The 12,423-nt window shown below is 33.8% G+C and overlaps 1 protein-coding gene across 1 annotated transcript; it reads left to right on the top strand.

The window, feature by feature from the left end:
* Positions 1-331: 331 nt before the first annotated feature.
* Positions 332-7,115, top strand: LOC125654006 (phosphate carrier protein, mitochondrial-like). Its single transcript, XM_048883746.2, has 7 exons — positions 332-437; positions 560-689; positions 2,104-2,414; positions 3,294-3,475; positions 5,125-5,297; positions 6,225-6,335; positions 6,467-7,115. Exons 1-7 carry the CDS (start codon positions 363-365, stop codon positions 6,622-6,624), a joined length of 1,140 nt encoding a protein of 379 aa, XP_048739703.1. The 5' UTR covers positions 332-362; the 3' UTR covers positions 6,625-7,115.
* The last annotated feature ends 5,308 nt before the right edge of the window (positions 7,116-12,423 follow it).

The raw sequence follows: 12,423 nt of genomic DNA, 5'->3' as shown, positions 1-12,423 counted from the left end.
GAAAAAGTAGGAATAAGGTAGATTCGAGATCTCTATTATGATCAACAAAATTAAGAGACAGCTAAACATACATGAAAGAACGGGGAAAGTAATATGGGAGATTTGAAAAAATATAGATGTATTACTGAATTAACATTTTTGAAATCTTACTGATATAAAATGTTAATACCGTCCCCAGAGAGCAGATCATTAAATTCACATCATGTAAAAAAAAAAATAATAATAATAAATACATGCACCATTTACCAAAATAAAAATGAAATTACAATTTGTACTCATTCATAATATCTAAACAAATCATTCATTGAATTTTTTATGAAACCTTTATTTTATTCTTTTGTGACATCATTGTACTTTATCCAATGAAATATAGAGTTGTCATTTTGATCGTGTCTAGTTTAACCGACCCTTCGTTTCGACACGCCATTGATCAGAAGGTGAGATTTGGAACCGGCTTTGCTATTCAAGGAAACTACTCATTTTTGCACTGGATCATCATAAATATTGTATTTAGATTGATACTTTAGGATATATGCATTCGTTTTGGTTTATGTTGTAGGGCATCATGTTCCGTTCTTTGATAGAAACTGCACGGAGTAATCCCCTGGCTAAACCGTTTTTTAGCGAAGCCAACTGTCAAAGCAAAAATAGTGATGTAAAGGGAACAGGGATGGCTGCAGCCGCCGGAGGTAAAACCTACTTCAGAGAATTAAAGTAAATCATAATTTTTGTGTATGTTTGTTATATATTTGATTAAATTCCCATTTACAGGAGTCCGCGGTCATGTCAAGGACACGTGACTGTCAAGTTTTCTTGCCAAAGTCTCAACTCTTTTATTTCATATAATGAACACAAGTGATAAATGCAGTGTTTAGCAAGCTTTAGTTAATCATCTCTCAACTTCTTTCTTTAGTATTTATAGAAAGAAAGTATATATTAGTTTGCCAGGTCTTTGGATCAATCATGTGGTGTAATTGAAATGTAGATAGAACACAGGATGTAGGTCCAAGATCGAATATTCAGTTAATATAATGCTACATGGTGCTTACAAATATTTCAAGCATCACATCAAAAACAATTAGATTAACTCATAATTAGCTGCAGAACTGTAGCTCTCTGAAAAAATATTTGGACGAAACAGAGAGCTACAGTTCCACCCCTAATAAAAACCTTTGATTTACAGCGCACAAAAAGCTGCGCACGGTTGAGACCTGATATCGTTGTATTCTTGTGTTGAAACGAAATTATTTGAAGCTGGGAGTTGTCGGGTCGTATGGGGCTTTAATGAATATTTGAAGGTATGTTTGGATACAACTATAGTAGGAAAATATGTTTAGAATTTTTTTATTATTAAATTTATGAGACAGCAACACAAGAATACAACGATATCAGGCCTCAACTGTGCGCAGCTTTTTTCAGAGAGCTACAGTTCTGCAGCTAACTCATAATCAGATAAGTCTTTGTCAGAATTAAGAAACAAAAGTAAAACACAATAGTTATATCAACAATGATTATGCGTCCCAGGAAAATATATCGCTCACCATGTGGAAGAACCGAAACTCGAATTTTAATTGCCCACCAGCAAATTTACTCACATATGCGAGTGGTTATCTGACACCCTGGCCTTTGATATTTCGCAGATAGATTGCTCATGACCAGGCCTTTTATTTGGTACCAAGACTTGGATCGAATAACCTTGATAACATTAACTTTGGTTAAATCTTTTAAATTGAGGGGGATGAGGCTGTGATACATTTAATTAGATTCCTCATGACAAAGCCTTCCATTTTGTACCAACTGGAGAAAAGATTGTATTTTTTTCTCCCAAAAGTTTGTAACCACTAGTCACTTTTAATTCAGATTTAGTAATTTTCCGTCAGTTTCGATATTGCCCCTTGTGGATGTCTGAATCTGTTATTTCATGTTTCGCTGTTTGCCTCTGATCTTGTATTATTATTTTATTCAGCATTTATTTCCAAGTTATATGTGTATGTTTATTTGTGAGTATGTTCAAATCAGTTCATGGGCTCATTTAAGCTCATGTTAATTATGTTGAGTATATGCAACCTGATTCTCAAAATACTATGCATGTGTGTGTTTCAGGGGCTAATGATGTGAGCTGTGAATTTGGATCTAACAAATACTATGCCTTATGCGGGTTTGGCGGTATCCTCAGTTGCGGCATTACCCACACAGCAGTAGTGCCCCTCGATCTAGTAAAGTGTCGTATCCAGGTCAATCCCCAGAAATATGGTGGTGTTGTTAATGGATTCAAACTCACTGTCCAGGAAGGAGGTATGAAAGAATTGGGCAAAGGATGGGCACCCACACTCGTTGGTTACTCAATGCAGGGACTTTGCAAATTTGGTTTCTATGAAGTTTTCAAGATTATGTATGGAAACATGTTAGGAGAGGTAAATTCAAAGTTTTATATGTATGTTTGAATGTATATATAGATAGATAAATACATTGATTGATTTATTGAACATAAAACACAAATGATTCCAGTATGTGTTAGAACTATGAAATGTAGTGTCACTTTCTGTCTGTCCAATGGAATTTTTGGTGGACAAAGACACAGATCTTGATCCAGTTGCATAAAAGTATTTATTGATAAATGTAACAGACAATTAACCAGAGTTTTTGAAATCCGTGGGTCCCACTGGCAAAATTGGTAAATAATTTTAAAGTCTGGTGATTTTTTTTTTTATTATTGGTCAGAAGAACCGATGATGTGTAAACGATCAATTTAGAACTTTAACCTCTTTACGTGTGTGGTTTTTGAAAGCAGTTGTATTATCTACTAAACATTTGAATCTGTGTATATGTAAATGGGTTAATTAAAGCACTTTACTGATATGAGATTGAGTACCAAACAGAAAGCATTGCAGGTGCACAATTAGACGCTTTCCATTTCATTGCTGTTCATACAAATGTTTACACCTTTGCAGCCCTTGGAGTATTTTCTTTTGAGAAGTGGACAGGCATAGCCTACATCCACTTCTCTTCGCAAACCTTCATGTTTCAATTCTGGAAAACATGTAAATGCCAAAACTTGCGACGTTTTGTTTGAATTGTGAATTTCATTGTGGTTTGAAATTCTTGGGATAGGGGTACCCACAAAATTCATGAGAATTTATCTCCCACGAAATCTTATGGTTCCCAAAGTAGTGCAGAATATGATATGTAGACTTTATTATTTTGGTATTAAAGGGAAGTGTTCTTGGTTATGGTACTGATTCTAACATGTTATGTATAGTGACCCTAGGCATGATCTCTTGATTGCTTTTCAGGAAAATACTTATCTTTGGAGAACATCTCTGTATCTGGCAGCTAGTGCCTCAGCTGAGTTTTTTGCTGATATCGCCCTTTGCCCTATGGAGGCTGTTAAAGTCAGGATTCAGACACAGCCAGGCTGGTCCGGAACCCTTAGAGAAGGATTTCCCAGAATTCTTAAAGAGGAAGGTGTCAATGGGTATGTGCAGTGATGAATGGGTTACGATTTAGTGGATTCATATTCATGAGCATGCATTTGTGCAGTGACTGGTTTGATTTCTTCATTGAAACAAGCAATTTTGGTTCTGCCGTAGGGATTTTCCACAGTCTCCTGTAGGAACAACATTTGACCCCATTCCCAATGAAAAATATGGAGAGAAAAAAATCTCCATTACCATGATTACAATAATAATAATGATAATAATACCATATTTATATAGCATCCTTTTCATACACTATGTACGCTCAAAGGTGCTTTACAATGTATATACCTTACAACAGAATGTTATACATATAAAACATGAAAACACAAGATACCATAAATATGCTAGATAAGAATAAACATCAGTTTCAGGGCGTATTAAGATAATAATAATGATGAAATACACACACGCACACACAGCATATAATGTCTCAGGTATAATACATTAAAACATACAATTCAGTTACAAGATGTTGACAGAATATTTAGAGGATTGATATTTAAATGAATCGTATACCCACTCATGTAGCAATATGTTATGACCCAGATACTAACTAAAACATGACATTCATATAATAGTACAGGTAACATGACATTCATATAATAGTACAGGTAACATGACATTCATATAATAGTACAGGTAACATGACATTCATATAATAGTACAGGTAACATGACATTCATATAATAGTACAGGTAACATGACATTCATATAATAGTACAGGTAACATGACATTCATATAATAGTACAGGTAACATGACATTCATATAATAGTACAGGTAACATGACATTCATATAATAGTACAGGTAACATGACATTCATATAATAGTACAGGTAACATGACATTCATATAATAGTACAGGTAACATGACATTCATATAATAGTACAGGTAACATGACATTCATATAATAGTACAGGTAACATGACATTCATATAATAGTACAGGTAACATGACATTCATATAATAGTACAGGTAACATGACATTCATATAATAGTACAGGTAACATGACATTCATATAATAGTACAGGTAACATGACATTCATATAATAGTACAGGTAACATGACATTCATATAATAGTACAGGTAACATGACATTCATATAATAGTACAGGTAACATGACATTCATATAATAGTACAGGTAACATGACATGTAGCTATGTTACCTAAGGCTTTATCATAAACAAATGGGCAGTGTGACATATGTTTCATGTGCCTAATAGATACCTTGTAAATACTTAATAAACATTTCTATTTACTAGCATAGGACAATTCTGACGATGGTTTAGTTAATTTTCAAAACCTAGAAGCAACAGAATGGTTAATTCATGAAAGCAATAAAATAAAACTTGTCATTTGTAGAGTATTGTAAGTGTTTTTTTACTTGAAAATTGTCCAGTTTTTGGTTAAAACATCATAAAATTTCCAATCTGGACAGCCTAAGGCCCCCATTTCCAATTTGCTGTGGAAAATCCCTGTTGCAAACACAATTGAACATTTGAACTTCAAGGGGAAAGTTAAAAACAGATGGTATTACAGTCTTTAGAAGTAAAAAGTACCTGCCAGATGCACAGGCTCTGACAGTTTTCTATGGGGGATGTATTTTGTTTTGTAGCAGTCTAAATTTTTCTGTGTCCTTGCAGTTTATACAAGGGATTAGTTCCACTATGGGCCCGACAGATCCCATACACAATGATGAAGTTTGCCTGCTTTGAAAGAACACTGGAGGCTCTGTACAAATACGTCGTGCCAAAACCACGGTCTGAATGCAACAAGTCCGAACAGTTGATGGTCACCTTCTCAGCTGGTTACATTGGTGCGTACTCTCCTCAGGACAAAATCAATCTAATTCAGACCAAAATGAAATTCATATTTGTTTGGCATTGTTGCCCACTTGTCAGAAATGAGGCTTTCTGATAAAAGTATACTATTTCAAGCTAAAAAAGATAGACTGGGGGGAATTTTTATTGTAACACAACATCACAAAAACTTTCATTTTTCAAGTATCCCCCCCCCCCCCCCCCCCCCCCCCCCTCCCACTCAAATACTTAAGTGCTCCAATAAATTATTGGAAACAGTCAGTTAGAACACAAAAAAGATCATTTTCCTTGTCTTCATGGATCTGAAAATTTCAAATAAATACATTTTTTTTATATAGGCTTTAAATGAAATACTTTGAACCACTCAGATCTTGTTGTAAGGATATTACAACATTATGATGACCAGAGCTTATGACTTTGTTGACCAATCAAATTTCCACTGGGGGAGGTGTTGGGGTGTTACAAATACCTCCTTTGCAGAAGTTATATATATATTATTGTATTTATATATTTTAAAAAATTGGTCTTAAAAGTGCTGAAATTTTTTAAGACTGACAGTTTCCCGTGTATTTATGTTGGAAATGTACACTTTTCTGGGATATATAGCTTCTGATTATGATGGGAACTGATTGGTTTGGCCTAAAACATAAATAGCTATGTTTCCTCTAACCGAACCAAACCTAACATGCTCCTAGAATGTTTTTCAACATATTGTTCTTAAGAAGATTGTTTTGGGGTTGGCACTTAAAGCACCCAATAATTGCATCGCTGCAAAATATGGACAAAAATCTGCATTGGTATCCTTGCCTAGGGAAAATGTTTACTTTCCGTCTCGAATACGAAGTCCTCAAATATTTGTTAGATGTCATTTCCCAGAGCATTAAAAATACTATTTAAGAGTTGCTTCGCTTTTACTCTTTTAGCTGGAGTATTCTGTGCCATTGTGTCCCATCCAGCAGACACAATTGTCTCAAAACTGAACAATGACAAGGGAAGCAACTTTATGAGTGCTGCCAAAGAATTAGGATTAAGAGGTAAGATGCCTTGTACATTTATCAAATTTTCTTGTGAAGATTTTTGTTTAATACAGTATTCCAATTTTCTGCCAAATGTATTTACAGTTATTCTTGAAAATTTCATTGAGCTAATGTTGATTTGTTAATAGGAATGTGGAAGGGATTGGGACCGAGGATCATCATGATTGGTACGCTGACCGCCCTGCAATGGTTCATCTACGACTCGGTCAAGGTCTACTTCCGTCTGCCCCGCCCACCACCGCCGGAGATGCCCGAGTCTCTGAAACGCAAACTCAACGTTCAATAATAACAGCTGAGCTCTAGGATTTAATTCTATTTTAAAATTTAATTTCTAAAAAGGGAAAGCCAGTTTACGTGAATATATTTTTACCTAGTATGAAAAAGACGGACATTACATTGTATGAATCTTTTTCTTGTGACATTAACATCTCAACATTTCACCTACATTTATTTTTATTTTTTTGTAGTGGGTTTGTATGATATTACTTTGCAGCCAGGACTTTTTGAATCAGAATTATATATTAAAAGGATTTTATCAAATTCGGTGTCAGATGGGAAAGTGGTAGAATCGTGATAGTTTGTGGATTTTTAATCTACTACCTTTTCCTGTAAGCACGTTTGCTTGTACAAGTTGCAGGATGCTAGCTAATTTGATAATATTTGACTTTGATTAATTCCGTAACACAGATCTGTTCTATGAAACCATGTCATTACCTTGTCACTGCATATCTTTGTTGAATTTTGACAGAAAAAATAAACATCAGAGTGGATTAAAAATTGTTAGTTTTTATTATAATTTACCAGAAGATATTTACCTTTAGGGAGAAAGTAAAGACATCTGCAATTTACTTGAAGTATTATTCATGCTATGAAGTTACATAATATATCTGTTGTTGATGAACGTTAATGAGGAAATCCAAAACCTGTTCTCATTTAAAGAAAACGCACAATAATAATAACATCCTATGTAATGAAATATGAGAAGAAAACATCTGCAAAGTATTTTTCTGCTACTAGAATTGTCATCTGCCGTGTATTCCTCTAGACAGGTCATTCTCTCATCAGAGGGCATATTGCGCAAGCTTCACGTACACAACAATTCGTGCAAGTTACGTCCCTTGTCCGCCATCTCCCGGTGAAAAATCGTATTTCTGTAAATTTGTGATCTGTAGCTTTGACAGATTGTGTAGGGTATGTATCCTTAGTTTTCTGTTACTAGAATTGTCATCTGTGTATTCCTCTATATAGGTCATTCTCTCACCAGAGGGCGTGTTACGCAAGCTTCTCTTGCACAACAATTCGTGCAAGTTGCGTCCTTTGTCTGCCATCTCAAAGTTACGTCCCTTGTCCGCTATCTATTATTTTGGCATCTTGGGGGTACAGACACTTTTAGTATGCATCTGTATAATTAATAACAATCTAGAAATCCAAACAAATTTTGATTAAGGAAGGCATTTTTTGCGGGAGAGGGGCTAACATTCATATGAAGACTTTAGCTGTAAATCTTAATACTTGGAGCAAAAGAAAATTCACAGAACATTGCATAAGAACGGCTATATTGTATTTTGAAAGGACTTCATTTATGCCCTCCATTTATCGTATGCTTGGCCAATAATGCATGTACATTTGTATTATGTACAATAAAGTACATGTTGTTTCCAGTTCCATCTTTTGTCCACAACCTAGTTAATTTCTACCTCCTCATTTGATCAACTTTGTTGAATATGGTCATTTATTAATGACAAAAATAAAAACCTAATTACAAATAATCTACAATATAAATAGGGAGACCCCAGACAAACAAAGACTTTATTGATATCTCACCGACATCGGGGTCTTCCTAAAATTTATCTAAAGTAATTAAATCATGTTACTGGACATCTCAAAATTAAGGTATGTTCAGGGGCGGATCCAGGAATTGCGGTTAAGGGGGAGGGCTTGTTTATGAGGCAGGGAGCGAAATCCCCGGAAGCTCCTGAATTTTATAGGGCTTGAAATATCTCCCAAGTAGTCATTTTTATTATTTTCTCTCATTTTTAATAAGGTGAGATTAATAAAATGATGCAAATTAAGGGTTTTGGGATGGAATTTATGTAAGTTCTCCCAATAAAAGTAATTGAATAAATCGAAAGATTTTGTCATTTATTTCTCCGAGAGTGGAAAATATTGCTTCTTTTATTGTTTACATTTTTCTAAACAAGATACCACGATTTACCTTAATTTTGAAAATCCGTCACTGATGTATATACATAATATTCAACAACAATGGCAGAGGATCTCCCTGTGATATGAAAACCATAAAAGGACACATCGCATGTTTTCAAACTTTTTAATTTTTTCAGCAAAATTAATTCATTTCATGCCTAAAACTACTTTACATGTGTTTTAAATGGGGCATACTAGTACACAGAATTCTGCCAAAATTCTTTATAAATAATAACCTATGAATATATCAAATCTTTGATGTAAAAGTCAATGGGGATGGTGGAGGGTTATCTTTTCAAACAATACTTTCGGATTGGACCTAATTTGCTTCCCACCCATCCCCACTACTCCGATGACTTGCAATTTGCAACATTCGAAATTTATTTCTTATTAGTTTCTGATTTTGTTGAATGGACCCGTACTCGCCATATCAATATCATCATATCTTTCACTATTAGTGCATTTAATCCTGAAAAAATCCAACAAATCTGATCTGTAACAACTTCGCTACTTACACAATTTTCCTACTTCGTTTTCTTTAATGGATCCAGCGGCGGATCTAGAGTGGAGTTGTGGGGGTTGCAACCCCCTTTGGTTAAACATGTTTAGCAAAAAATCCATTTTGGGACCTTCGACCCTACCTTTTTAGGCGGAAAGGGTACAGACTTGGGTCGCGACCCCTCCTTTGAAATATTTCTAGATCCGCCTTTGGGACCTATATGCTATACATTATTTCTCCTGTCATGATTGTAATGGTGAATCTTCCTTGAGCGGACCAACCAATCTTGAGCAGAGTTTGTTGGGGGGAAGGGGGGTTATTAACACCCTTCACCACTTTTCATTTTCCATTCCTACAAAATTTTCAAACAAAAAACACAAATTGACAATTTCTATCATAATTTATATAATATAAAAAATGTATTTCGATAAGCAATTGTGGAAAGACTTCCGAGGCTTCTGGTACAATGTAGTTTTCACACCACGTTATACTCTCTCGGTGAGGACACTGTGTTGTACGTGTAGCCTTAACTTGCCATGAATGATTGGCTGCATTTAATTGTCATACTGTAAACGTATTTTGGGAGTAGAACCTTTGTATGACCATGTAATATTCTTTATAACGTAATTAACGCGGTACTTATGAAATTATCAAATATACATTGTAATTGTAAATAACATCATGTAAATTGTGTGCAGCTGTTTTGGATCGTTTTACCGTGTTATTTCATCAACACAAAATACAGTCATTTCAAACATAACACAAAACTAGATACATACATGACAGTTGGCAAAAGGGCTGCTCCTAACTTTTTCTTTCTTTTTTTTTTTTTTTTTTTTTTTTGGTATGTATGAATTTTAAATTATTTAACATGGTGCGTTTTACATTTATAGCATGGTAGTTGGGAGTATATTATATATCTTTTGACAGTTTTGAGGTAGATGAAAAAAGGTAACGAACAGCGATTAATCTCATAAATCCTCTAGAGAGAAGGGCAAACACGAACCACTGGACACACCAGAGGAGGGATTAGATGCCTAGGAGGAGTAAGCATTCTCTGTTGACCGGTCGTACCCGCCTTGAGTCCTATTTTTTCATACGATAAACAGAGCAATATATTGTCTAAATCAGCATGTAAAAATGTGTGAAACGCGTCAGACAGCATTCGATCTAATGACAGGCAGACCCGGGGTAATGGTAATGTGTAATGGCAATGCATTGTAATAATTACATTTTTTTTTAAGTAATGGGATGTAATGTGTAACAAGTTATGTAATGCATTACTTACATAAAAATGCCAGTAGTGACCATTACTTTTCAATTACATTTGAATTACATATAAATTTCTTATTTCATGAAATAATAGAAGTTTTTGTTTTTTTCAATGACATGATGCATTCTTTGAAATAAAGATGTGTTCATTCAATGGTCATTTATGAATAATTCAATTGATTTTTTTATAATGGAAATTCTTATACTTATTTATAATCTAATTTAAAAGTTAACTTCAAATAAGTTGTGATCATAATTTTTTCTTTCTATTTTTTTTCTTTTCTCATTGCAATGTGTAATGTAATTCATTACTTTAGCAAAGTAATTGTAATTTAATTAATTACTTATATGAATGAAAGTAATGGTAATTGTAATAGTGAAAATTCCAATGTAATTTAATGCATTACATTTTAAAATAATTGACCTCAGGTCTGATGACAGGTGGTATTTGCAAACAGTTCAATATTCGCCGAGCTCGGTGAGCGAGATGAACATTGTACATACATGTACCTCAAGGGTTAAATTACCAATAATTATGAAATAAACTTCGCATTTTCGCCACGGCTTTTATATTTCATATTTCTCGACCTCGGAGGTTATTCTGCATCATACACGAAAACAAGAATATTCTACTCAGGCTCAAAAATACACAGCTACGAATTAGGTTACTTCGTGACTTCATGACAATTTCCGAAACGGACTAGGCCTACATCTGTTTTTTGCTGACGAAAAAGGTGAGATAGTAGGGTATACTATATATATTTTGAAAAATATTTCAAGTATTTGGGTTGATGATGACAAATTATATATCTTGAATGCTTTGAATATACAGTCCAAGAAAACTATACACATGTCATCGTCGGAAACCCACGGTTGATTACGTTTCGTTCCTCTCTCCATCATGTCGGAAACCCTCGGTTGATTACATACAATGGCATGTCAAACGTTGCAATATTTGATCTTTTCCATTTGTATTGTATAATTTTCCATTTGCATAGTATAATTTCCATGTGTATTGTATAATTTTCCATTTGTATTCTATATTTTCCATTTGTATTGTATAATTCTCCATTTGTATTCTATATTTTCCATTTGTATCATATAATTTTTTCATTTGCATTGTATAATTTCCATTTGCATTGCAAAATCTTTCATTTGTATTGCATCCGAGGATTGTTTATTTTGATTTGTTACGAAGGATTTCTTTAGTTTAGGTCCCACTATGGCAAGCCCTTTTACTATTTATTCGAAAAATAAGATATCTCTTTAAATTAAAGAGATATCTCTTATTTTAAGAGATATCTCTTTAAAATGAGAGATATCTCTTAATCTTAAGAGATATCTCTCTTAAAAATAGATATCTCTTTCACTTAGAGAGATATCTCTTTCATTTAGAGAGATATCTCTTTTATTTTTTAAGATATCTCTTACACTTAAAGAGATATCTCTTTCACTTTAAGAGATACCTCTTTCACTTAGAAAGATATCTCTTATACTTTAAGAGATATCTCTTTCAATTAGAGAGATATCTCTTTCACTTAAATAGATATCTCTTTTACTCTGAAAGATATCTCTTTTACTTTGAGAAATATCTCCTTCACTTAAAGAGATATCTCTCTAAGATTCCTAGAGAGATATCTCTCAAAGTATAAGAGATATCTCTTTAATCGTTGAAAAAGATATATCTCTCAAAGAGAAAGAGATACATGTAGATAGTTGAATTAAAAGTTTGAAATACTTTATATTTTTTGATTATTGATACATTTGCAAAAAAAAAAAAATGTAGTTGTCTTATCAGTTTTGAAAATAAAAAAAATTGGAGTCCTATCAGTATGTAAGTCAAAATAAATGTGTGTCCTAATGTATTTTGCACCCCCCCCCCCCCCCCAATAAATATTGACCGGTCCCTTATCAACACCCTTCACCACTTCTCATTTTCCATCCCTACAAAATTATCAAAACGAAAAACTCAAATTGACTACTTCTCTGATATTTTATATGATAGAAAATGTATTTCGATAAAAAAAAATTGCGAAAAATTTAAAAGAACTCAATTTGCATGCTGTATTATTCTCATCACGTACGTTTCTTTCAGTCGGGGCAGTAAGT

Source organism: Ostrea edulis, chromosome 7, assembly GCF_947568905.1.
Source record: "Ostrea edulis chromosome 7, xbOstEdul1.1, whole genome shotgun sequence".
Taxonomy (NCBI): Eukaryota; Metazoa; Mollusca; class Bivalvia; order Ostreida; family Ostreidae; genus Ostrea; species Ostrea edulis.
This window is presented reverse-complemented; position numbering and strand designations above follow the sequence as displayed.

Coding starts and splice junctions, on each gene's coding strand:
- LOC125654006 (XM_048883746.2), top strand. CDS start 363: ATGAAATATAGAGTTGTCATTTTGATCGTGTCTAGTTTAACCGACCCT. Junction 2,415..3,293: donor ATGGAAACATGTTAGGAGAG/GTAAATTCAAAG, acceptor ATTGCTTTTCAG/GAAAATACTTATCTTTGGAG. Junction 5,298..6,224: donor CTTCTCAGCTGGTTACATTG/GTGCGTACTCTC, acceptor TTACTCTTTTAG/CTGGAGTATTCTGTGCCATT.